Source organism: Scyliorhinus canicula, chromosome 12 (genome assembly GCF_902713615.1).
Source record: "Scyliorhinus canicula chromosome 12, sScyCan1.1, whole genome shotgun sequence".
NCBI lineage: Eukaryota > Metazoa > Chordata > Chondrichthyes > Carcharhiniformes > Scyliorhinidae > Scyliorhinus > Scyliorhinus canicula.
In genome coordinates, this window is record NC_052157.1 from 151,787,153 (window position 1) to 151,813,822 (window position 26,670).

A 26,670-nucleotide genomic window follows, 5' to 3' on the forward strand; every position below is an offset into this window, starting at 1 on the left:
CTCTCACATTCTCATTCTCAACATGCACCCTCGTTCTCACGCCCATCCTCCCTTTTTCTCACTCTCTCTCATGCTCTCTCATAAGAACTAGGAGCAGGAGTCGGCCATCTGGCCCCTCGAGCCTGCTCCGCCATTCAATGAGATCATGGCTGATCTTTTGTGGATGCTCAGCTCCACTTTCCGGCCTGAACACCATAACCCTTAATCCCTTTATTCTTCAAAAAACTATCTATCTTTACCTTAAAACATTTAATGAAGGAGCCTCAACTGCTTCACTGGGCAAGGAATTCCATAGATTCACAACCCTTTGGGTGAAGAAGTTTCTCCTAAACTCAGTCCTAAATCTACTTCCCCTTATTTTGAGGCTATGCCCCCTAGTTCTGCTTTCTAACATGCAGCCCACTCTTTTGTGCGCCCCTCCCGTTCTCACGCACACCCTCTCTCACTCGCACGCGTCATCCTGAACTCATGCCTGTTGTCGCGCACACCCTCCTACTCCACGTGCGCCCGATCTCGCACGCGCCACACTGTTGCACACCCACTCCCGTTCCTGTGTGCGCCCACTCCCTCTCTCGTGCAAACTCTCTCACATGCGCCCTCGCACTCGCGCACGGTCTCAAGTACACCCTCTCTCACATTCGCGCGTGTCCACTCTTGTGCACACCCACTCCCTCTCTTGTGCACGCCCTCTCCAGCACTTGTACGCGCCTTCTCTCGCTCTCACCTGCACCTTCTCCCGCTCGCAGACGCGCCTTCTCTCGCGCCTGCCCTCACCCGCTCGCCCTCTCCCCCTCTGGCGCCCGCCCTCTGGCACCCACCCTCGCCCCCTCTCTCACTTACATGGTGTCTCTCTACAAGTTCATGCGCACATATACACAGATAAATATATCTTACAAATATTAATTGTTAAAAATAAATAATTTTACAGTATCCAATTCATTTTTTCCAATTAAGGGGCAATTTAGCGTGGTCAATCCACCTACCCTGCACATCTTTTGGGTTGTGGCGGGCGAAACCCACGTAAAGACGGGGAGAATGTGCAAACTCCACACGGACAGTGACCCAGAGCCAGGATCGAACCTGGGACCTTGGCGCTGTGAGGCAACAGTGCTTGCCACTGCGCCCACCGTGCCGCCGCCCCAAATATTAATTTTGCACAAATTTAATCCAGTTAATATTTGTTCTTATGCAGTACAATTATTCTGTGACGTGGGCATCGCTAGCAAGGCCGGTATTTGCTGCCCAACGCTAATTGCTCTTCAGAGGGTGGTGGTGAGCTGCCTTCTTGAACCGCTGCAGTCCATGTGGTGTAGGTACACCCACAGTGCTGTTAGGGAGGGAGTTCCAGGATTTTGTCAAATCGACAAAAGAACGGCGATACATTTCCAAGTCGGGGTGGTGGTGTGGGGGCGGGGGGGGGGGGGGGGGGGGGGGGGGGGGGGGGGGAGTGGCTTGGGAGGGGGACCACCAGGTGGTGATGGGGTTCCCATGTGTCTGCTGCCCTTGTAAAGATGGCAGAGGCTGCTCTTGAGTTGGTTGTAAGAAGCAGAATATAAGGTGGACAGAAAGGCCTGGAACTGGTGTGGGTTAGAACAAACTAACACGATAGGGCTCAAATTAACAGGCGGAGAGACGGAGGGCATCAGGACAAAGGCGGGCACAGAGAGAGCAGCGCGTCAGGATTCGGAAGAGGAGAGGCAGAACATCGAGATGCAGACTGGCAGAGCGGGGCAAAACATCAGTACCCGTGTTGCAGCCTACTGTGAGCTTGAGTTAGAAGGTGCCAGATATTTGCTTTGTAAACACAAACAGATTAACAGCACTGAAGCTTTAATCGTCTTAGTCTGGTATTTCAACATGGAATAGAATGAGCTGTGATCGAGCTGTGAAGCTCCACTTCCACACCGAACAAGTAAACTATAATTAAAGGCACAGTGTAGCTAATCTGATCAATACAGCCCTATTTACTCTTATCAGGGAACATGGCCATACAGACCTTGCATTACAACAGGGACTACGCTGGAAAAATACCGCAAATGGCTGTCGAGTGCTTTGATCCTGAGGTTGTGAAAGGTGCTATACCAATGCAGGTTTGTTTTATACAGTGTCGGTTATGAATTTGGCTGCACGGGTCAACCTCTGCAAGCAAAGCGGTCAGTACAAGCGGTGACCGCTAAAAGCAGATTGTACAGTGCAGGATTGGTGTAGATGTTGGTAGAATTGTTCTGGCTTCGGACTGAAACCTTTACGTCCGGCAGCCCCAAAGTAGTCCGAGCCCCATCACTCGCTGACAAAGGCCGTGGTTTTCTGGGCCCCCGTACTCCACTCTGGCGAGGGGGGACCACGACAGGATTTGCGGCGAAGAGATCTTTGAAGGTGACCTCGCCGGGGAGGCGGAGACCAGTGTCGGCCTTGGGCGATCGGGGACACGATGGGGCCGTACATGTTTTCAAGATGGAGTTAGATATGCCTCTCGGGGCTAAAGGGATCGAAGGATAAGGGGGGGGGGGGTGCTCGAAGGGTTGAACGGCCTCCTTCTACTCCTGTTTTCCAGCTTCCCTTGGTTCTTCCCCTGCAATTGCTGTCTTGATGCTTTCTGCTGAGGAGTGTTAACGCCCTCCTCTCCTGAAGTCGAACAGAACCCCTGTGGGGGTATAGCAAAGGCACCATGCAGAGGTTTGCTTTGGGTCATCCAGGGCTGGTTTAGCACAGTGGGCTAAACAGCTGTCTTGTAACGCAGAACAAGGCCAGCAGCGCGGGTTCAATTCCCGTACCGGCCTCCCAGAACAGGTGGCGACTCGGGGCTTTTCACAGTAACTTCATTGAAGCCTACTTCTGACACAAAGCGATTATTATTATATTATCCCCATTTTACTGGGCGGTGTATTTAATGCTTGTGGGGGTGGCGGGGGGCAAAGCCCATTCATATAAGATAGTCACCAATAAATCCAGTTGGGAATGTAGAAGGAAAGCTGCTTTATCCAGAGAGTGGTGAGAATGTGAAACTTGCTGCCACTGGGAGTGTTTGAGGTGTAAAAGGGTAGAGGCGTTTTAAGGGGCGGCTAAATGAATACATGAGAAACAGAAGGACATGCTGATGGGGTGAGCTGATCTCGGGGTGGAGGAGGCTCTTCAAAACCATAAACACAGCATCGACCTGTTGGCCCGAAGGGCCTGTTTCTGTGCCGTTAATCTTGTGCCCCTTTTATGTACAAGCCCTGAGCAGCTTGGCAAGTGTAGGAATTCACAGCGTTTATCTTGGGATGTCGCATCACATCACCTACTCCCCAGCATCTGTTGTTTCCTTTGATAAGACGGGCTTCGCACAAGACCATGAAGTCAGCGGCGCTGCGATCTCCGGAGCTCCACGGAATGACAAAACCCCACCTTGCATCGAAGGTGGAAGGCTGTTTGCCAACCTCCACCTCCAGGTGGGGAAATCTGGTCAGTTCTTTCCCTCTGACCATTATTTGTGAAAATAGCCAGTCCATGGGGGAACAGAATGGGCTCTGCTAGGTATGGACGCACAGGTCGATCCAATGACGTGATTGTGCTTCTCGAGCACCTCCCAAGCATCAAAGAGCTGATCAGGTGCACAATGTAAATGGTCCCCATTTGCTTGCCAGATCAGGTGGGTGAGAGCTGCCCAGCTCTGCTGGTCGAGGGGTAATAACCTAATAATAATAATCTTTATTAGTGTCACAAGTAGACTTACATTAACATTGCAGTGAAGTTACTGTGAAAAGCCCCCAGTCGCCACATTCCGGCGCCTGTTCGGGTACACAGAGGGAGAATTCAGAATGTCCAATTCACCTAACAGCACGTCTTTCGGGACTTGTGGGAGGAAACCGGAGCACCCGGAGGAAACCCACGCAGACACAGGGAGAATGTGCAGACTTCTCACAGACAGTAACCCAAGCCAGGAATCGAACCCGAGTCCCTGGCGCTGTGAAGCAACAGTGCTAACTACTGTGCTACCATGCCGCCTTTATCATATGGCTCTTTCCGTTGTCTGTCAATCAACATCTTTGCAGGCCCGGCATCTGCTCACGGAGCTCACTGGCCACCGAGAGGTGTTCTCCAGTGAAATATGGGACGTGTTACTTGCTGACTCATCATCGTCCCCTGAAGATGCAGTATCTGCTCCATACTTGAGTCAGCGACTAACTGCAGTGCCATTTCCGAAAGTGGCTTTGAAGCCAGGCTGAATGAGGCATCCACCACACTCCAGGATTTGGACAAGCTAGGAGAGTGGGCAATGAAGTGGCAAATGAAACACAGTGATGAAAAGTGTGAGGTTATGCACTTTGGAAGGAGGAATTTAGGCATAGACTATTTTCTAAATAGGGAAATGTTTGGAAATTAGAAGCACAAAGGGACTTGGGAGTCCTTGTTCACGATTCTCTTAAGGTTAGTGTGCAGATTCAGTCGGCAGTTAAGAAGGCAAATGCAATGTTAGCATTCATGTCGAGAGGGCTCGAATACAAGACCAGGGATGTACTTCTGAGGCTGTGTAAGGCTTTAGTCAGACCCCATTTGGAGTATTGTGAGCAGTTTTGGGCCCCGTATCTAAGGAAGGATCTGCTGGCCTTGGAAAGGGTCCAGAGGAGGTTCACAAGAATGATCCCGGGAATGAAGAACTTGTCGTATGAGGAACGGTTGAGGACTCTGGGTCTGTACTCGTTGGAGTTTAGAAGGATGAGAGGGGATCTTATTGAAACGTACAAGATACTGCGAGGCCTGGATAGAGTGGACGTACTGAGGATGTTTCCACTTGTAGGAAAAACTAGAACCAGAGGACACCATCTCAGGCTAAAGGGACGATCCTTTAAAACAGAGATGAGGAAGAATTTCTTCAGCCAGAGGCTGGTGAATCTGTGGAACTCTTTGCCGCACGGAAGGCTGTGGAGGCCAAATCACTGAGTGTCTTTAAGGCAGAGATAGATAGGTTCTTGATTAATAAGGCGATCAGGGGTTATGGGGAGAAGGCAGGAGAATGGGGATGAGAAAAATATCAGTCATGATTGAATGGCGGAGCAGACTCGATGGGCCTAGTGGCCTAATTCTGCTCCTATGTCTTAGGATTGTCGCCCGCAAACCTCGGCCTCCAATTATGGCCTCCGGTTCACCGATTTGCATCGTTCCACCATTGGGTGGCCTAACCTTCAGCTCTCAGGTCCCAGGCTCTGGAATTCTGCGTCTACACCTCCTTTTAAAATGTTCTGTATAGCCTACCTCTCTGAGCAAGCCCTCAGTTACTTGTTCCAGTATCACCTTCACCTTGGTGTTCAATGATAACTGATAACACTCACACCAGCAAATTTTATACCGCATTAATGGTGTTTTATAGAATAGAATAGAATCTCTACAGTGCAGGAGGAGGCCATTCGGCCCATCGAGTCTGCACCGACCCTTTGAATGAGCACTCGACATGTTTTCACTCCAGGTCCACCCCGCCCAATCGCTGAAAACCTAATCTGCACATGCCTGGACACTAAGAGGCAATTGATCACGGCCAATCCACCTAACCTGCACATCTTTGGACTGTGGGTGGAAACCGGAGCACCCGGAGGAAACCCACGCAGACACGGGGAGAAAGTAGAAACTCCGCACAGACAGTCACGCGAGGCCGGAATTGAACCCGGGTCCCTGGAGCTGTGAAGCAGCAGTGCTAACCACTGTGCCACTGTTGCCAATTTAATGGAACACTATGTGGTTCTTTCTCTCTCTCGCAATTGGATTTCAAAGTTTTGTGGGTTCTCTCGGAGTGACAAATCACTTCTAAATCGAGACCCTCAGAGGTCGCCATAATGTTGCCAATTTAATGGAATACTATAATAATGTTGCTCTTAGAGTCGCCAATATGATACTGAGGCTCTTTTTATGATATGATGTTATGTCCCAACAGCATCGCCAATACTGTGGGTGTTTCTATTTCTCTTTCTGAACCACAAGGCTTTCCCATATATCATTCACACAACCAGTTAGTCAGTTCAAGTTCAAAGATGGTTTATTTACACACAAGGGTCACTTATCAGCTACAATAACCTATACTTAGCTTTAGGTGACATGGGGCGCAGTGGCTAGCACTGGGACTGTGGCGCTGAGGACCCGGGTTCGAATCCCGGACCTGGGTCACTGTCCGTGTGGAGTTTGCACATTCTCCCCGTGTTTGCGTGGGTCTCACCCCCACAACCCAAAAAGATGTGCAGGGTAGGTGGATTGGCCACCGCTAAATTGCTCCTTGATTGGAAATAAAAAATAATTGGGTACTCTAAATTTAAAAATAAATGTTATGTAAATGCAAGTTGTTATTTGATGAATTTCAGAATGTGTCCTCGCAGCTTGGGGACTTCCAAGTGGATAGGAGCCCACATGAGGAATTCGAGTGGCCAGGCTGGAAAATCCAATACCTCTGGTTTTTTTCCTCTCGGAGATTTGGGGCACCACCAGGAGTGGGAAACCACCCCCCCCCCCCCCCCCCCCCCCCCCCCCCCCGGCAAAGGTTTGCTCCAAAATCTCGGCTAATCTTAGAGACAAGTCCCAGATATTCTCCGGTGTTTTCGCTGAGCATTAATTGGATGTGGTATGTGAGTGGGTTACACTGGTGTTGCCAATTCTCCAGCAGTGTCCAGGAGTCTTTACAAATGCGAGGTTAGTCAATTGGATGCCGCTGTGAGCAAACGTTGGGAGTAAACAAAAAACTATAGGGCCATTTAAAATAATTGTATTCTGTTTCTATTTTTGTTAGTTACAAATGTACTGGCAATGGGGAATGGAAAAGGCTGCTCGACTACAGGGCGATGGGAGGACTTTTGACGATACCTCCAGGGATACGTGCAACCAGAGTTGGCAGCCTGTACATTCAGCTCATTTAGCCTGGTTGTTTGTGGGTTGGCACCAGAGCACAGTGATCATGGAAGCTGCAAGGTTTAAAAGCCCCAACTGATTCATTGAACTGTCCAGTTTTCAGCACCGAGCCACAGGGAGGGTGTATTGGCCTTGTGAAAGCAGTACAGGGGCGGGATTCTCCTGCAACAGGCCGGACGGCCCACTGCCGGTGCCAAGAGCGGCGCGAACCACTCCGGCGTTGGGCCGCCCGGAAGTTGCAGAATCCTCCGCACTCCCCCCCCCCCCCCCCCCCCGGATCTCCCCTCCGCCTTTCTCCCCCCCGAGGACCCCGCTAGGTGGCCGACAAGCCAGGTCCCGCCGTGATGGGACATGTCCATTTCACGCCGGTGGGTTTGGTTCAGGAAACGACGGACGCTCGCCCATTGGGGCCTGGAGAATTGGCGTGGGGGGTGGCGGCAACTGTCCCCGAGAATACGGCAGCCGGCTGCGGGGCGGGGATTCTCCGACCTGGCGGGGGAGTCGGAGAATCCCGCCCCAGGTTTACCAAAATGATACGGTGGGTTTGAAGGGTTAATGTCACGAACCTGGCTTGGGTTGCCTTGGGTTTACAAGGCCGTAGGGTGATCTGATCGAGGTGGTCACTTGAAATGTTGGAGACTAGAATGAACAGACTTTTGTTGAGTGGGGCTGTTACAAGACGCGGATCAAAGACGGCTGAACGGAGATGAGGTGCATATCCGCCACTGAAGGTCCGCACAGGCTCAAGGCGATGATTGGCTTCCTCCCGTCGCCAGTGTTACTACTTTTACTCTGATCTACCCACGGCTCCTTGGTTGGCTGTCAGCACCCTGAGGGTATTAACAGCGTCAACCAAGAACAATCAGCAACAAAAGAACCGCACATCTGAGGACATTTACTTTGGTTTAAAGCACAGCTTCTTTCTCTTCCCACAACTCAGGTTGTGGTATATTCCTCAGATTCGTGCTTTGTGCCAAGTGTAGCGTCACGCGGCTCTGGAAATTAAAAGTGGAGAGTACGAGAAGACTCGAGTTAAATGTAACAAGCTTTTTTTTTCCTTATAACCATGAAAAATTAATAACCCATTAAATGAGCGTTGAATTATTAATCCACACCATCAAATGTATGCTAAAATGGCACGTTCAGCATGCAATGCCCTCTCTTTTATTTCTGTCCCATTAAGAATTACTCTGTTAAATCACACTTAACCTTTCAAGCTCTGAATCACCAGTTGCCCTGCAGAGTGACCCCGGACTCCTGTTAAGTGCGCTCCTTGGGAAATGGAGGTGGCTAACAGTGGTCCTGGTGCGGCCAATCCTGGGATTCTGTGGAGGCATGGTACTTGTAGGCCGTCACGTCCTTCATCCCTATTTCCTAGTCGGCCGCCCGTTCCACGCACCCACCCGCCACAACCGCTCACCCAGGGCAGCACGGTAGCATGGTGGTTAGCATAAATGCTTCACAGCTCCAGGGTCCCAGGTTCGATTCCCGGCCGGGTCACTGTCTGTGTGGAGTCTGCACGTCCTCCCCGTGTGTGCGTGGGTTTCCTCCGGGTGCTCCGGTTTCCACCCACAGTCCAAAGATGTGCGGGTTAGGTGGATTGGCCATGCTAAATTGCCCGTAGTGTAAGGTTAATGGGGGGATTGTTGGGTTACAGGTATAGGGTGGATACGTGGGTTTGAGTAGGGTGATCATTGCTCGGCACAACATCGAGGGCCGAAGGGCCTGTTCTGTGCTGTACTGTTCTATGTTCTATGTTCTATCTGGTTCGCCTGGGCACCCCTTATCGGGCTGCCACGCGCAAAGGATTGGGAGAGCACCTGTGGCAACTCTTGAGTTTGGACAGTGAGAAGAGTTCCAGGGCCATACAATTAAACTCAAGGAGACCAAGACTTGCAAAAAGTGCAGCAACAGTTCGTCTTGACTCCATGTACGTACGTATTGCCCTTTCATGGCATTGCCAACAGTAAAGTGACATTCCTTGTCAGGACAAGAATCTTATGGGTGGCATGTGGCACAGTGGTTAGCACTGGCACTGCGGTGCTGAGGACCCGGGTTCGAATCCGGCCCTGGGTCACTGTCCGTGTGGAGTTATTTTTTCTTTTTTTTTAATAAAATCAGAGTACCCAATTAATTTTTTTCAATTAAGGGGCAATTTAGCGTGGCCAATCCACCTAGCCTGCACATCTTTGGGTTGTGGGGGCGAAACCCACGCAAACACGGGAGAATGTAAACTCCACACGGACAGTGACCCAGAGCCGGGATCGAACTGGGGCCTCGGCGCCGTGAGGCAGCAGGGTGCCACCGTGCTGCCCGTCCGTGTGGAGTTTGCACATTCTCCCCGTGTCCTGCCTGGGTTTCGCCCCCACAACCCAAAGATGTGCAGGTAGGTGGAGTGGCCACGATAAATTGCCCCTTAATTGGAAAGAATAGAAAAATAATTGCCGACTCTAAATTTATTTTTAAAAAAGGACAAGAATATTACGGCATGTGCACAGAAGCTCAAATTTTGCCCTCCCATGTTAGGCACTCGATCTATACCCTGTCATACAATCAGACGGGGTCTACATCTGTATTGTAATGAGGTTTATAGAGGGACACATATTAGCCAGGGCAATAGGAACGGTTCCCTTCCTCGTCATTGAAAGTGTGCCAATAAGAACTTGCACGTCCTCTCGGTTCAACGTCCCATCCAGAAGGTCATAGATCATAGAATTTACAGTGCAGAAGGAGGCCATTCAGCCCATCGAGTCTGCACCGGCTCTTGGAAAGAGCACCCTACCCAAGGTCAACAACTCCACCCTATCCCAGTAACCGCACCCAACACTAAGGGCAATTTTGGACACTAAGGGCAATTTATCATGGTCAATCCACCTAACTTGCACATTTTTGGACTGTGGGAGGAAACCGGAGGACCCGGAGGGAACCCATGCACACACGGGGAGGATGTGCAGACTCCGCACAGACAGTGACCCAAGCCGGAATCGAACCTGGGACCCTGGAGCTGTGAAGCGATTGTGCTATCCACAGTGCTACCGTGCTGCCCCTGAAGGTGACCTCCCAGATTAGTGTACTCAAGTATGAGTCTAAATATTGTGTACAAGAGGGACGTAAACCCACGACGTTCTGATTCCTGAGGCAATAGTGCTACCCACTGAGTCCACCTCCTCCCCCCCCCCCCCCCCCCCCCCCCCCCCAAATAATTGTCGGGAGTAATGTTCACAAAATGAATGTGCGTTGGTTATAATGTCGGAGGAACTGGACCGCAGTGGAAATCCAATGTCAACAGTGTCTTGTTATGCTCTTGGCGTAGCATAAGCTGCTTCCTTGATGTTCACTCTGACAAAAGAAGGTTCAGACGTGGAGATAACTTCAACACGTTTATTAAACTATTAACAATTTTCCTACTCGGATTTGCCTCTACTGTTAATCCTTCTATAGCTACTCAGACTGACTAACCGGTTTGCTACAATCCACGTGGTGGGTGTGATGTTGAATCAGCCCTGTGTCTGTACTTACTGAGTGTCTCCACTGGAAAGAGGAAGATCATGTGTGCTGTGTCCTTTATGAATGGGTTAGTGTAATGCCCCCCTGTGGTAGTGTCACCTCTGTATGTATCGTGAATGCCCATTGGTCATGTCCAATCTTACTGACCTATTGGTTGAGTGTCTGTGTGTCATGTCTCTGGTCCCTCTCGTGTCTAGCTAGTCTATGTGTACTTACATTAACCCTTGTGTATCTACAGTGATGCATATCACCGCAAACAGAACCAAAATGTGTTAACGTTTGTGAAAATGTGGCGATGGGGTGAGGAAAGTCCACTTTTACCCTGCTTGCTTTGTCATCCCAGTCTCGTTTCCGGGGCATCTATATTCTGTCCTTTCCCTTTTCCAAGCGTCCAGCACCCCTTGCTGAGTCATTGATCCATTCAACTCCTTTTTAAACTTCGGACAAGCCATCTTTTCTAGCTGACAGTGTGTTCTATAAATAACCATAATTAATCACTCCAATCCTGGAGAAGATTTTCACGTGTAGTACAATAATTAACGCATTCTCCAATAATATGTTTGCAAGTTTACTCTACTCCCTCCCCCATTGTAACTTCTTTACGTCACCGGGTTTGCCCAGTCCTTTTTCCCACCTCAATTTTATCATTGTCTTGAGGTGACAAAAAGTCACAAGGAAGTAAGACAGCTATATGGATGAGAACGATCCCACAGCCAGTTCCTGTCCTGATCTGTGTTGAGTTAGCGATGGTACAATCAGCCCCGGTGCTCACCCGTTTGGGGAGTAAAGAATCGGCCAGTGTTCTTTTTCCCTGTCGATTGCTACCTGGTTGATGTGTGCGCTGGAAGATGCGCATGGAATGGAATTCAGGTAAGCTCAGGGTTAAGGGTCAACTGTCAAGGATCAACACATGATGAATGATCATTGGCTACAGAAGCACAGCTGGCTGCCAATGGCCTTCTCTGGGACAAAACTGCCTTGAAATATGTATAAACATGCACCCTCTTTATTTGTTTCACCTGAGCTTTAAGCTTCATTACAATTGCCTTGTAGTAATCCTGGTAGAGTGAGTGTAAAAGGATGTAACAGATATCACACTCAGATGCACACACCAGTCACAATCTGCTTCCTCTAACCTGACATCTGTCTTTTTCTCCCCCCTTTTTAAAATATTGTTTTAAAGGTTACCCAAACTTTGTCGCAACGTATGGTCGTGGATACCCAGGATTCGCCCCAAGCTACAGCTACCAGTTCCCAGGTATGTGGACCTTTAATTCTATCTCACAAACCGGCCACCCAATCCTTCCGTTCCCCAATCCCCACCCCCATCACCGTGCTGAACAAGCAAACCGCGACGCCCCCTCCCTGCGGGTTTCCGCGGTTTTATTCCAGTGACCAGTGAGCCTCTGCTGGTTATCTGTAAGCCACGAGGTGGTTGAAATGTTGGAGCGAAATCTTCTTTCAATTTGAGGTCCATGGTCAGATCGCCGGCTGAGGGAAGGGAGGCAAATAACTTATCACTTCTCCCCTCTAACCGCAGCGCCCGTCCCCCCCTCGCCCCACCCCCAGGGCCTCTCTCCCCTGTGATGGGGGCCTCACCTCTACTCTGGTCCTCTCTGACCCTTCGCCTCGCCCTGGCACGGTTGCAATTTAGGAGCTCAGCGTCTCTGATCCCCGGTGGCAATAGCACTTCCATCCTCTTGGCAAATGATTTCCGTTGGGGCGTTAACTTCACTGGCAAGGTTGGCGTTTATTCCCTGTCCCTTAATGCCCTGAAAATGTGATGGCAGTGTGCCAACCACAACCAACTGACAGGCTACTCCAGAGTTAAGAGTTCACAGTTTTTTTTTCAATTTAGAGTACCCAATTCATTTTTTCCAATTAAGGGGCAATTTAGCGTGGCCAATCCACCTACTCTGCACACCTTTGGGTTGTGGGGGCGAAACCCACGTAAACACGGTGGAGAATGTGCAAACTCCACACGGACAGTGACCCAGAGCCGGGATCGAACCTGGGACCTCGGCGCCCTGAGGCATCAGGGCTAACCCACTGCGCCACCCTGCTGCCCAGGAGTTCACAGTTAAGAGTCAGCCACATCTACACTGGAACTGGAGCCCCAGATGGACCAAACCAATTCATGGCAGCAGATTTATTTCCATAAAGCTACGAGGAAGATCACCTTGGAAGCCCTGTCACATTACATAACCAAGGCATGGGCTCATCGCGGATACGTTGGCTGTCTAGTCTCATTCATTCACCCCGTTCCCAAGGCTTCAGTCAGCCTAGTCAAGATTGAGGATGGCTCAAAGCTTCAAATGGCCTCCTCCAGCTTCTTAACATTCTTCACCCAAATTTGTGACCGGCTGTTTCCCGTTCACTTCCATTATGTAGAATCCCAACGTTTCCATTCATTCGCATCGTGCAGAATTCCTAATGGATAACACATCCCTCACCTGCCAGATCTTCCGATGCCTCTTCCTTCAAATGCTCCCCACACTCATCTCGATGGCTTCACAACCACTGTCACCTCGAGACAGCTGGGTAGTTGAGGCTTTTAATCACGTTGGGTATGCCTTCTGATAACGTGTTCGAACCAGAGTAAGTGATTAAATGACCGTATCACATAGGGAGACGCACAGTCTGCTTATCTTTATCCGCAGCTTATGGATATCGGGGGGGGGGGGGTGGCAGGACATTTCTTGGCAAAAGTGCGGTGTGTTTATTAAGATTCGGCAGGGCGGCAAGGCTGAATTGATTTTGTAATGGCCATTTTTTCAACGAGGTACATTAAATGGGGGTTGGAACGGCAGGGGGCACAGCAAAGAGGGGCCTTTATCGGAAAGTCAAATTCTACTTTACTGCGACTCTAGCTCCATGTGGGATCTTGTATATTTCTGGAGGATAATTATTTCGCCCCTGGTGATGTGAGGAGTGGATGCCAAATTCACAAAATTATGAATAAGAAAAAGTGTTACTCTGTGAACTCACAGGTCGAATGTCCAACTATGTCAGAACCCCACAATCGTCTGACCCAGATGTGTTGCGGCAAGAGCCTGTGGAGATGACTTGCTTCCTATGATTGGCCTGTCCCTTTTCCGCAGTCTGCTGGCTGGTTCCATTTTGCCATTTGGCACACACATTGGACCCGTCTTAGATCACGGCATTATCATTTGTGTTGTGGTAGGAAGCCAGCATCAACTAACATAAACTGTTCAACCAGTTGGTTGTTTAGCGACCGTCTTCAAGTGAGTGTGGTTCCCTACACTCGGAGAGGAGTGCAGAAGAATGAGAGGTAATGTTGTTGAGACGTACAAGATTCCAAGGGGGCTTGACTGGGTAGGCGCTGGGAGGATGTTTCCCCTTCATGGGGGAATCTGCATCCGGGGGCCAGAGTCTAAAAAATAATGGGGTGGGGGCGATTCTCCCAGCCCCGCGCCAGGCCGGAGAATTGCCGCAACTGCTCCACGATGCCGGCGCGCGATTCTTCGAGGTGCGAAGAATTGGCGGCGGCACATTAGGCGCGGCGCTGACCGCAGGCCGTTGGAATCGGCGGGGCCGCCGATTCTCCGGCCCGGATGGGCTGAACGGCCGGGCCGAAACGACAGAGTCCCGCCAGCGCCGTTCACCGCTGGTCGCTGCCGGTGGGAACTCTACGTGAACGGTCGGGGGGGCGGCCTTTGCGGGGGGAGGCTCCGAAGGGGTCTGGCCCACGATCGGGGCCCACCGAACGGCGGGCCGGCTCTTCACCCCCCCCCCCCCCCCCCCCCCGGGGCCAGGCCTACTTCACTTCACGGCGCGGCCGGCCCCTGAACCCCGGCCCCTTGTTGGTCAGGGCTGGCGTGCTAAAGAAGTCCCCCGCACGTGCGTGGGTTGGCGCCGTGCCATTTGGCGCCGCGTATGGAGGCTGGAGCGGCGTGAACCACTCCAGCACCACTCCAGAATCTGTCGTGAAATGCAATAGCCCAATATTGGAGAATCGCCCCCAAGGAGTCTCCCATTTGAGACAAAGGTGAGGAGGAATTTCTTCTATTCAAAATAAATTTAGAGTACCCAATTCTTTTTTTTTCCCAATTGAGGGGCAATTTAGCCTGGCCAATCCACCTACCCGGCACATCTTTCTGGGTTGTGGGGGTGAGACCCACGCAGACACTGGGAGAATGTGCAAACTCCACACGGACGGCGATCCGGGGCCGGGATCGAACCCGGGTCCTTGACAGCGGTGCTAACCACTACGCCACCGTGCCGCCGAGGAAAAATTTGTTCTTTCAGCATTGCCAGTGTTTGGAACCCTCTGCCCCAGTGAGCAGTGAGGGCTGCCTCATTGGATACATTCGAGGCCGAGTTAGACAGGTTTTTGATTGACGAGCGAGTCAAGAGTTACGGGGGGGGGGGGGGGGTCAAGAAAGTGGAGTTGAGGCCGCAATTAGATCACCCATGATCTTATTGAATGTGGGGAGCAGGCTCCAGGGGCCCAATGGCCTACTCCTGCTCATAATTTGTATAACCTACTGTTCCTTTCTGTATATCTTTGATCTGTTTAATTAGCTCCCCCTTAAATACACCTATTCTAATCATCTCAACCACTCCCTGTGGTAACGAGTTCCACCTTCTCAACACACTCTCTTAAGTTTTAAGCTTCTCTAAACTGGGGGTAAGAGTTGACAGAATCCAGTGAGGATGACGGTGCTCGAAGCTGGGAAGACCCACCGTTTAGAGTAGCCAGGGACCAGGCGGACTGGGGAAACGTGGCGCTTTGTCGCGGGTCCATTCCGTTTACAATCTCAGCGCGCACCTTAAAGCTGTCAATCAGCCATGTGGGCAGGCTCGACACCATCAGGCCCCTGTGAGCTGAGAGCTGGTGACTCAGGCGACACCCACGGAGCTGCCTGACATCACTGTGAAGAGAGAACGAAAGCACTGAGGCTTTCCGTCGCTATTTATAGCTCAGTAACAGACGGAGGCAGGTTCTAAAAAAGAATCTGCACGTACGATTCTTATTGTCTCGGGTGCGGGTTATTTTTGGATGTGCTGCCGAATTTGAATCGGAGAAAATTAGGGGTTCTCGCAGCCTCCGATGGGAGGGGGGGGGGGGGAGTGGATAATGTGCAGCGGAAGGAATGACTACACTGCCAGGGTTTTAAATCCCCAATAATTACTGCCCCCGCGCCATGTCATTGCATTGCTTATTCTTGATGAATGGCTCTGTGCGTGTGCCGTGCTGTCTCTGAGATCGTTCGGCTCGTTAGCCCCAACCCGCTGTCGGATGAAAGAAACAAGCGCTTGAAGCCCGCAGGCGCCTGCACGTCGATGTTCTGCCAACGTACCTCTGCCACTATCCTTTTTTCTAATATAAATTTAGAGTACCAAATTATTTTTTTTTCCAATTAAGGGGCAATTTAACATGGCCAATCCACCTACCCTGCACATCTTTGGGTTGTAGGGGGTGAAACCCACGCAGACACGGGGAGAATGTGCAAACTCCAGAGGGACAGTGATCCAGGGCCGGGATTCGAACCCGGGTCCTCAGCGCCGTAGTCCCAGTGCTAAGCACTGTGCAGCCCCTCTGCCGCTATCCTCCCACGCCGTCATTGCGGATCCCTCCCCAGCCAGCGGCGGCACGCGTCTAACGTGGGGCGGCTCAAAGTACCCTGACCAGAAGCAGCCTCCCCCCCCCCCCCCCCCCCCCATGCCACCTGCCTCCCTCCCTTTCTCTCCTTTCCCCCCCTCCCCCCGAGTTTGGAAAGAGTTCATCTGTGAAGCGGGCCACCTCGCCTGTTAAAACATTCACGGTGTAGCCGTGTGAAAACGTCCGCCTGCCTTTATGTTTTGGTGACAGCAGAGTAGAGGAAGCCTGTACCTCCAGCCAGCCCAGCGTCTGCAATGTTTCATTCAACATGTGCGAGCTAGCCAGGGTCCATCACTTCACCCTCTCCTCTCTCTTTCTTCATTGGCTGTTTTCGGTTTCGTGCTGTACAAGTGAATGAGCCTCATTTATATCTGGATATTTATATATATAATTTTTAATCACGTGATGAATAATCGTCCACCTTTGATTTAGTTTTTTAATGTTTTTTTTAATCGCGATTTCTTGCATTCTTTATTTTTTTTAAAAATCCTTTCACGCCATTAATTTCTTTTCTTATTTCACTTTTCAGACTGTTTCCAGATTTCACAAGATATTATTTTTATCAACTAATTATTTTTTTCCCTCTTGCAAATTAGCAAGGTCTCCTGCAGTGTTAATGAGTGCCTGGGTAGCTGGCTGTGATTAATTGTTGCCTTTTGCTGTAATTATCACTAATAATAACTGCCTGGGCCCATCACCTCATTTATATTTATATATATATTTTTAATTATTTTTTAAAACACATTCCATCAGCTGTCCGCCATTTTGCTTCCTGCATGATTTAGTGGCTTCGTCTCATTTAAAAGCTTGCTTTATTTTATTTTTTGCTGTATTGTACAAGCGGTTGCTTCCATGTCACCCTCTTTTAATTCCGTGAGCCGCGGACGGCGCTGTCTATTTTTTATGTCTGCCGGACAGCCTACTCGCAAGGTTTTGCTTTTAAAAAGAGCAGTTCTGATTTTTAATGGTCCCTGAAGTGAAAGAAAATGGCGGCTATGCCGCAACCCCACCAGTTTGGTTAGGTCGATAGTTAGCACCCTGCCACAACTGCTTGTTGTTATACCGTGCCGGTAACATCCCGTTATCAGGCAGATTCTGGCACCAAGACACACAGGGAGGTTTAAGGACAAGGGAGACCAGAAGCCTGGTCAAGGAGGTAGGGTTTAATGGCCACCTACCAGTTTTTAGGCCCCAACATGGAACGCAGTCTTTCCACACCTGGAATGCGGCTAGTTTATTACCAAGTCCGAATTAACCGCTAACCAGTTCATTGGAGCCAGTCCGGGGGTGGGGGGGGGGGGGGGCGATAGGGTCTGACCAATCATTCTTCTTTGCCATAATAATCATGTGACAGTGGTCCCTTGGTGTCCTGGACAAGCGAAGGGGATTATTCCCCCTCCTGCACCAAAGAGCATGTGTTGAGTTTTTCGATGGCGACGCCACTCCCAACGTCAACAAGCAGTTCCTGGCGCCCACTGCCAAGGCACAAGCGACTCGTGGCCCCTTGGGTGGCTGGACTTGTGGGAATTGTCACCCAGCCATAGAGTCGGCGGTGACTTCAGGAGGGCGTTGGTTTGGGGGTGGGGGGAGGGGTTGCAGGTTAAAAGTTGTTTTGGAACTCAGACCTGTATGAGGAATTGTGCCACAATCTTCCGGGACTTTTTAAAAGAGTTTTTTTCTTTTAAAAAAAAAAGCACTACATGAAAATTTGTGAAAAGTGTGACGTGTGCATTAAGAAGAGAAGTCTCCCTTTTCTTGGCTTATCCAGGCTGTACGTTCAATCGCTATGGAAGTTGTTAAACCCTCCCGTAAAACAAGATGGCTGCATGCTCACCATGTTACTCTTAAAGTGACGCTGCCTGCATTGACAACGAATAGGTGATTAAACATTTTCCCAGGCAGAAGGACTTATGACAGTATTTTTTTTGTTAATCGACTGCGAGTGGGCAGTAAATAAATTGGATTAAAATGATCCATATTCTCAGCAAAATCCAGTTATTTTTGGTTGGCAAGATTTTTGGCGCCCACATTAAAGGCCTTGAGGCCTAGTACTATAAGGCTGCATGCTTCTTAGATACCTCACTACAGGAGTCCAGCTCAAAAAGTATCCGAAAGCTGAACAAAGTCAGTCAGATTCTTTAGCCTCCACTGAGTCCAGTCGACATAAGCCAGTGAAAGGAAAACTTTCCTAACTTTGTTATTTTGAAGGTCACTCAATTAATAAGTCACGGAAGCCAAACAAGCTTAAATTATCACGTCACTCCGTTCCTGTTAATTAAACATGCTTGATGTAATTAATTGTATAGCTTGAAATAGTGTTGAAGTCACTGGCTTTTCGATTCTGTATTTTTTTTTGTAATGTGAAGACACTGGTCTCCTTGTTATTCCTCATTTTGTGATAGCAGAACTGTGAATACTGATTGTTGCTTGTTTTTTTTTCTGTTGTGGATTAGAATGGTCCCTTTTCTCACTTATCTGTAATCATAGCTCCTTTGTTCTGCTTTAAAATTTCATTTCCCCCCCCCCCTTTTTTTTGGAAAAAAAGTATTTTGCTGTACCTAATTTAGACGGATAAATAAAGAGAATTTCCTTCAACAAATCTCATGCAGTGTGCGTGTGTGTATGTGCTCCTCTTTTAACTGCAATGTATTTATTTTTTGACCATTTAACAGTCAGCCGCCCTCCCCAGCTTCCCCGACTGGGCCCCAGGGCGCGCACGCTGCGATTCGGTCTGCAGCTTGTGCTGATCTAAGGGCGGGTGAAGGTCATCTGAATCCCGAAGACTAGAGAAGGTGGGGGTGGGGGCAATTTTTAAAAAAGTACCTCCAGCCCGACGGGGTCCCACAGTTTTGGTGCGCGGGTGGGTGAATGTTATGGCATGCAGTCCCTGAGCTGTAATACCCCATGATGCCGAGGAAGGACACCGGCCAGTACAGTCGCCTTTTCACGGTGAATTAAATAACATTGGTGAAACCCAGCCAATTGGTGGTCAGCGATTTAACATTTCTGGCCATTTGGGCAGCTCTCGTTTGGTGATGGGGAGTCTGTAATAATGTTCTGGGTGCAAAATAATTCCTTCATACCGATCCGGGGGGGGGGGGGGGAAAGCTCTTTCCCCAGTAAGATGGCAGGGAAGCACGCTGTGCCCTCTATTTCAGACAGCAAGAATCCCACAGTGCGTCCCTGAATCGGCTCTTATTTGGGGAATTATATGGCTGTTAAATGGTTAAATTTGAGCAAATAACCAGTGCGCATCATTTTCACGCTAAATGTGACCAGATTCACGCTGGATTTAAGCTTCATTTGAGGTTGAAATTTCATAGTTTATTTAATCAGTGAACAAACATCCTCATCCAATCTTGCATGAATTTTACTTGCATGAAACGATAATTGCTTTGTTTGGAATAGAGCAGTGCTCATGCGTGTTTGTGCGTGTGTGTGTGTCTGTGCTTTCTCTGAACCTCCCACCTTTTCGATTTCCACGCAAGCAATAGCCACACGCTTTACACACTTACAGGGCCTTCGTGACCCCCCCCCCCCCCCCCCTGGTGAAATGACGCAAGACCCTGCCTCTTCCTCCTATCCAGCACTCTGTCACCTGATTACAGAGGGCCTGGCTTTTTGCACCCCGGGCGGTTAACCCTCAGAACTATTTGCTTTCTGGCAATTCAGAAAGATCCTTTACTCGCACCCGTAGTGTGTGCAGAAATAAAGTTCCACAGTTCAGAACATTTGCACAGAGCTCCTTGGTGTGCGAGCATCAACTCTGGCCCTTAACCCGCTGAATGGACAGGAGATTCCACACAGCGGATAGTGACAGATTTTTGGAGATACAATTTGACACAGCAAGGTGATGCATTTTGGTCAGGAGAGTGAGAACAGGCCATGAGGACTATATGGTGCAATTTGCAATGGGATGGTCAGGGTGCAGGAGCAGGATCAGAAAAGTCTGGGCGTGTATGTACACACGCCTTTGAGCTAGGGTGGCAGGACACATTGGGGAGGCTTTTACAAAAGCATTCAGGATCTGTGGCTTTATAAATAGAGTAAGAAGTCTTACAACGCCAGGTTAAGGTCCCAACAGGTTTATTTGGTTTATTTCGCAGCGCAGCTCCTTCATCAGGTGAGTGTCTGTTTTCTTGCATCTTTGTAGTGTCTACAAAGTCAGTGTCTATGTGCGCGATCTTCTTGGAGATCCACTCCACTTTGAGCCAGCCGTTTAAAAAAAATTAACAATCTTTATTGTCACAAGTAGGCTTGCATTAACAGTGCAATGAAGTTACTGTGGAAAGCCCCTAGTCGCCACACTCCCGGCGCCTGTTCGGGTACACGGAGGGAGAATTCAGAATGTCCAGTTCACCGAAAAGCACGTTTTCGGGACTTGTGGGAGGAAACCGGAGCACCCGGAGGGAACCCACACAGACACGGGGAGAACGTGCAGACTCCGCACAGACAGTGACCCAAACCGGGAATCGAACCTGGGACCCCGGTGCTGTAAAACAACAGTGCTAACCACTGTGCTACTGTGCCGCCCGCTTGCGGTGTCGATGGTAGCCATGATGTGGAGATGCCGGTGTTGGACTGGGTAGGCACAGTAAGATGTCTTACAACACCAGGTTAAAGTTCAACAGGTTTATTTGGGATCACGAGTTTTCGGAGCGTAGCTCCTTCATCAGGTGCATTATAAATAGAAGCATAGAGCACAAAAGCAAAGAGGTTGTGATGAACCTTTAGTCATTACGCCCCAGCTGGAGTACTGCAGCCAATTCTGGACAGCTCACCTGAGGCATAATAACCAAGGCGCCTGAGGGAGGTTGCAGAGCAGATTTACTCAAACGTGTGTTGGAGATGCAGGGCGACAGTCAATGCGGAGAGACTGGAGAAGCTGGGGGGGGGGTGAAGGTTAAGGGGAGACAAGCGAGCTCATTCGCGGGCTTTGGGTTGGAGTAAATCAGGAGAAACTGTTTCCAGCTAGCACTGTTGCTTCACAGCACCAGGGACCCGGGTTCAATTCCCGTCTTGGGTCACAGTCTGTGTGAAGTCTGCATGTCCTCCCCGTGTCTGCGTGGGTTTCCTCCGGGCGCTCCGGTTTCCTCCCACAAGCCCCGAAAGATGTGCTTGTTGGGTGAATTGGACATTCAGAATTCTCCCTCTGTGTACCCAAACAGGCGCCGGAGTGTGGCGACTAGGGGCTTTTCACAGTAACTTCCAATGCAGTGTTAATGTAAGCCTACTTGTGACACCAGTAAAGATTATTATTAGAAAGATCAGGGAGCAGAGGGATACAGATTTCAGAAAAGAACCTGAGGCGAGATGCGAAGGTTAGTTATTGTACTCCGGAGGGGGCAGCCTGACTGGGTGGTGAAAGCAGATTCAGTCATTAATTTCGGAAAGGGAATGGGATGAACAATTGAAGGAGATGAATTAGCAGAGCTCTCGGGTGAGGGAGATGGCCGGTTCTTTCGAAGATCCAGTAGAGGCACAGTGGGTCCCATGGCCTCCTGTCTCGTTCTATGATTGGTTCTAATCCTGCTGTATAAATAGGAAACCCCACAAAATATCACCCCTTAACCCCGTTCAGCTGAAGGGACCTGAACAGCTTTACACCGAGAGTGACCCTTAACCCTGCTGAATGAGTGACAGTGTCATCCTGTCGGATAGACTGGAGAGCCCCACACAGCCACGCAGTGAATAGGCCCCTTCCCCTGAATAAGCAGGAGCATCACACAGCTGCCACAGTAAGTAACCTCCTACAATGAGCTCAGTAAACACGAGGGGGCTTTAAAAAGCAGCCATCAAGTGGGTGAAAGGCCTTGTTGACTGAGTGAAGGTCCTGAGAACAGGTTGGATCGTGGGTAGTGTTTGGAGTGTTTGATTCAGCAGCAGACGGTGCTCCGGGAGGTTGGAGATCACTCGGAGCTGTAAGCGCCCAGAGTCACACCGTCAGCGCTTGCGAAAATGCACATCGAGACACTGGCAGTTGCTGAGTGACTTCGCTGGCGATGTCCGCTTCAAGGTGCGGGGGGGGGGGAAGGAAGGAAACAGGAGTACCAGGATGCTGCCTGGGTTGGAGGATAGGTCTTATGAGGAAAGGTTGAGGGAGCTAGGGCTTTTCTCTTTGGAGCGGAGGAGGATGAGAGGCGACTTAATAAAGGTTTATAAAATGATGCAGGGGATAGATAGAGTGGACGTTCAGAAACTATTTCCTCGGGTGGATGTAGCTGTTACAAGGGGACATAACTATAAGGTTCAGGGTGGGAGATATAGGAGGGATGTCCGAGGTAGGTTCTTTACTCAGAGAGTGTTTAGGGTGTGGAATGGACTGCCTGCTCTGATAGTGGAGTCGGACACTTCAGGAACTTTCAAGCGGTTACTGGATAGGCACATAGAGCACACCAGAATGACAGGGAGTGGGATAGCTTGATCTTGGTTTCAGACAAAGCTCAGCACAACATCGAGGGCCGAAGGGCCTGTTCTGTGCTGTACTGTTCTATGTAGGAGAGAGAAAGAGGAGAAAATAAAATCCACAGTTTTTTTAAAAAAAAAGATATCTGCTCTGTTTTTCTCTTGGGTTAAATTAGGACAGTAGAGGATGTTTTGTTAAAGATTTCCATTTAGAGGCCCCAGGCCACTCGTAATCTGCACCATACTAGTCGTTATTGCATGGATAAATAGTTGGTGTTTACAGAGCAACGAGGCAAAAGCAGAGGAGCGGGATTGACAGGGAAAGTGCCAACAGGACCACAGTGGGCCAAACGGCCTGCTGTTTGGTATCATTCTATCTGTTGAAGGTATCTGCAAAACGATTGGCTGAGGTCTCTTTAAAAAATAATTATCTCTTCCTAACTGGAGTTGCCAGTGTTTCCACTGTGACCTCAAAACGGTGGCGCAGTGGTTAGCACTGCAGCCGCACGGCGCCGAGGTCCCTGGTTCGATCCCGGCTCTGGGTCACTGTCCGTGTGGAGTTTGCACATTCTCCCCTTGTCTGCGTGGGTTTCGGCCCCACAACCCAAAAGATGTGCAGGCTAGGTGGATTGGCCACGCTAAATTGCCCCTTAATTGGAAAAATGAATTGGTTACTCTGAAAAAAAATTTTTTTTAAATCATCGAAGAATCTCACCCCACCCGCAACACCCACCACCCGCTACACTTGAAGGGGATGTCTAATTTCCGAATAAACTGTTCAAGGCGCAAGTGTCCGCCAGTATCTGTGAGCATGTTGGGGAGATGGCGGCAGTATGGTTACTGTCCCGGGATGAGTAATGTGGCCGCCCAGGCCGATAGTCTGGGGACATCGCTTCGAACCCCCACCACAGCGGCTGGTGGAGGTTAAAGTTGATGAATAAATCTGGAATTGAAAGCTCGCTTCAGTTGATGGGGACCGTGTCAACGATCGTCGATCGTTACATATATTTCATTTTAAAGTCCCATCTGGTTTACTGTCTCCTGACCCTGTTGACTGCCTCCCCCCTCTCCCCTGAAATGGCCAACATACCCACTCAGTTGAAGGGCAATTGGGAGTGGGTAATAAATGCTGACCTTGCCAGCCATGTCCACGTCCAATCAAAGAATAAACAAAACGTTATTGGACCCAGGAGAGCGGAGTTAACCCCGTTCTTCAATGTTACACCGCGATATGTTGCCTGGAAAGAGCCGCCTTGTAAAGGATAATGGGGGCAAATGGGAATGATAACTTTCAGAAAGGAATAGGATAAATACTTGGGGAATAAAAAATTTTGCGGAGCTGTGGGGGCAGAACCCTGGGACTACTTAAATGGTTCATTCAAAGGGCTGGCACAGGGACGATGGGCTGAATGGCTCCGCTATCCCTCATGCTTATCTCAGTCACCAACAGGTCTGGAAGACCAGCCTCGTTGGCTCACACAGGTATCGCGGCAGGAAAGGCAGCCTGGCCCACCCACCTAGGGCTGAAGCTGTGACGGCAATTTGCTAGAATGGGGCCAGGGACGAGGGACTATGTTGGAGAAGGTGGGGTTGTTCTCCTTCCAGCCGGGGTTGAGGGGAGCGATTGGGGAGAAGATTTGATTCAGGTATTCCAATTTATGACGGGTTTTTATTGGGTAAAGAAACTGGCAGGCGGGTAGTATTGCTGGACTAGTAACCCAGAAGCTGAGACTAATTCTCCCGAGACTCTGGTTCAAATCACATCAAGGTCACCCGGAGCATCTAAATTCAACTAATTAGTGCATCTAGAGTTTTAAAAACTCTAATCCCAGTATTGATAATCATCGACACCGGATTGTCACATCTCGTTTGCGTGAGGGAAGGGAATCTGCAGTTCTTACCCAGTCTTGCCTACGCATGACTTCAGACACACATCAAGGTGATTGAGTCTTGATTCCAGATACATGGGAACACCACCACCTGCAAGTTCCCCTCCCAAGTCACCATCCGGACTTGGGAATATAGCGCTGTTCCTTCAGTATCGCTGGGTCAAAATCCAGGAACACCCACCCTAACCTGTTCTGCAGCAGTTCGACAAGGCGAAGCATCGGCACCATCTCAAAGGCCATCTCAAAGGCAATTAGGGAATGAGCAATGAATACTGGCTTAGCCTGTGATACCAATGCGTGAATGAAAGATAACTCTGGGTGGATGAGGAGTTCTTTCGAACAGTGATTGTGTTGTGATCTGGAATGTGCTGTCTGAAATGGTGGTGGAAGCAGATTCAATGGTAATTTTCAAAAGATAATCAGACGCATACCTGAAAAAGGGAAAAAAAACCCGTCAGAGCTATGTGGTAATAGCAGGGGCTTGGGATTAATTGATAGTTCTTTCAAAGGGCCAGAACAGGTGTGATGGACCAAATGACCTGCTTCTGTGCTGAATGAGTCAAGAGCTAGGGGGCTGGTTCTCCATTATTGGGACTGTGTCCCCACGCCGGCATCAAAACGGTTGAGTTTTCCGCCAGAAAAACTTGGATCAAAGGGACACGAATTGCCAGCCCTGCGGGGGGGGGGGGGGGGGGGGGGGGGGCTAGCAGGGACCTGGAGTAGATCTCGCAGCTTTTTGCAGCAGATACGACCCCCGCATGTCCGGGTCGGAGGGCGCGCATGCGCACGGCGGTGGCCTCCAGCGACCGCGTCGTGCTCCATGGCAGACTCGGACCGCGGAGCTGGACCCAAAAAGGAGACCCCCAATTGGCTGCACGCCCAACTCTCAACCCCCGCACAAACATTCCCCGGCCGCCTATAGCGCCTCCCCATGCCAACGATCGGTCCGCCCCCGACCAGGGCGGCCACGGACTGAGTCCGCAGCCACCACGCGAGTTTCCGAACCGGCTGGACCTCATTAGTTCCACGCCGTCGAGACTTTGGCCGGTCGGGGACGGAGAATGGCGGAGTGGGGCCTCTGGCAATGGCCCCAGGCAGCGTGGCGTACTCCCCACGATTTCGGCGCGAGGGTGCGGAGAATCCAGCCCAGGGTATCTGATAAGGTAGAATAAATATCAACCCTCTATAAGAATCATGACTCCTCAATAGTCTTCCACAGGAAGTTAATCTTACCCATATCCAAAAAACATACAGGTTTTGGGAATTCTTTACTGATTCCTTGTTAATAAACCCTGAAATTAAAAGTCCTTAATTTGGACTGGGCTTAATTTGTGGGTGGGCGGGGGACAGCAAGGGTAGGGGATGTCCGTGTCCCCATCACTACTTCCCGGTGCCAGGGGTTTCAAGCAGACACCGGGATGAGGGTTCTTCCCCCCCCACAATTCTCCCTGTCAGGCTCCCCATGCGGCGACAGGCAACCTGCCTATGGCAGTGTCGGCAGGATGTGGCCCTCAGTTGGGCATTCATTGCTTATTTCAGGGCCTCAATTGGCGGGCAGGCTGTGAATGCCGTCTATGGGCCTTCCTGCCGTAGACTTAATTCGGGGGGGTGGGGGGGGGGAGGTGGCAAGGTCTCTACCCACCTGATTAAATGCCCTCCCTCCCCCTTGCCTCTGGGGAGGACATAATATACTGCCCTTGGTCCTTGAGATGCCAATGGCCAGCAATTTGCAGTGGGTGAGTGAGGTTCTGCCTTCTTCAACCCCTCTAACCTCCTAAGAATTGGTTTTAGGTTACTTTTTTTAAGTACCCAATTTTAGAGTACCCAATTCTTTCTTTCCAATTGAGGGGTGATTTAGCGTGGCCAATCCATCTACATCTTTGGGTTGTGGGGTGAGCCCCGCGCAGACACGGGGAGAACGTGCAAACTCCACACGGACAGTGACCCAGGGCCGGGATCGAACCTGGGTCCTCGGCGCCGTGAGGCAGCGGTGCTAGCCATTGCGCCACCGTGCCACCCAGGGTGGGTTGTCTTTGGAGGAAAGGTTGGAGTGGCTATGTTTATATCCACTGGTATTTAGAAGAGTGAGAGGTGGTTTGACCGAAACCTTTCAGGCCCCCGAGGGGTGGATGTGGAGAGGATGTTTTCGCTTGTCGGAGAATCGAGAACCAGGTGTCGCTGTCTAAAAACCACTTGAGACAAAGGTGAGAATTTCTTTCTCTCCGAGGTTGGTGAGTCTCTGGAACTCTCTTCCTTACTGAGGCAGTGGAAGCAGAATCTTTGAATATTCTTCGGGGGGGAGCTGGATCAACATGGGGGAAGGCAGGAATGTGGGATTTGAGGTTACGCTCAGATCGGCCATGATCTTAATGA

General features: G+C 50.1%; 1 protein-coding gene across 14 annotated transcripts in view; it reads left to right on the forward strand.

The window, feature by feature from the left end:
• msi2b (musashi RNA-binding protein 2b) overlaps positions 1 to 26,670 on the forward strand; it is a 547,783-nt gene that overhangs the window by 394,294 nt on the left and 126,819 nt on the right. For 13 of the 14 annotated variants that reach the window (XM_038814534.1, XM_038814543.1, XM_038814535.1 and 10 more), the window contains one exon: positions 11,561 to 11,635. In XM_038814534.1, the coding sequence (XP_038670462.1) occupies positions 11,561 to 11,635 (75 nt within the window). Of the gene's footprint in view, positions 1 to 11,560; positions 11,636 to 16,532; positions 18,603 to 26,670 lie in introns of those variants that run through there. The other variant, XM_038814548.1, reaches the window with a different exon arrangement.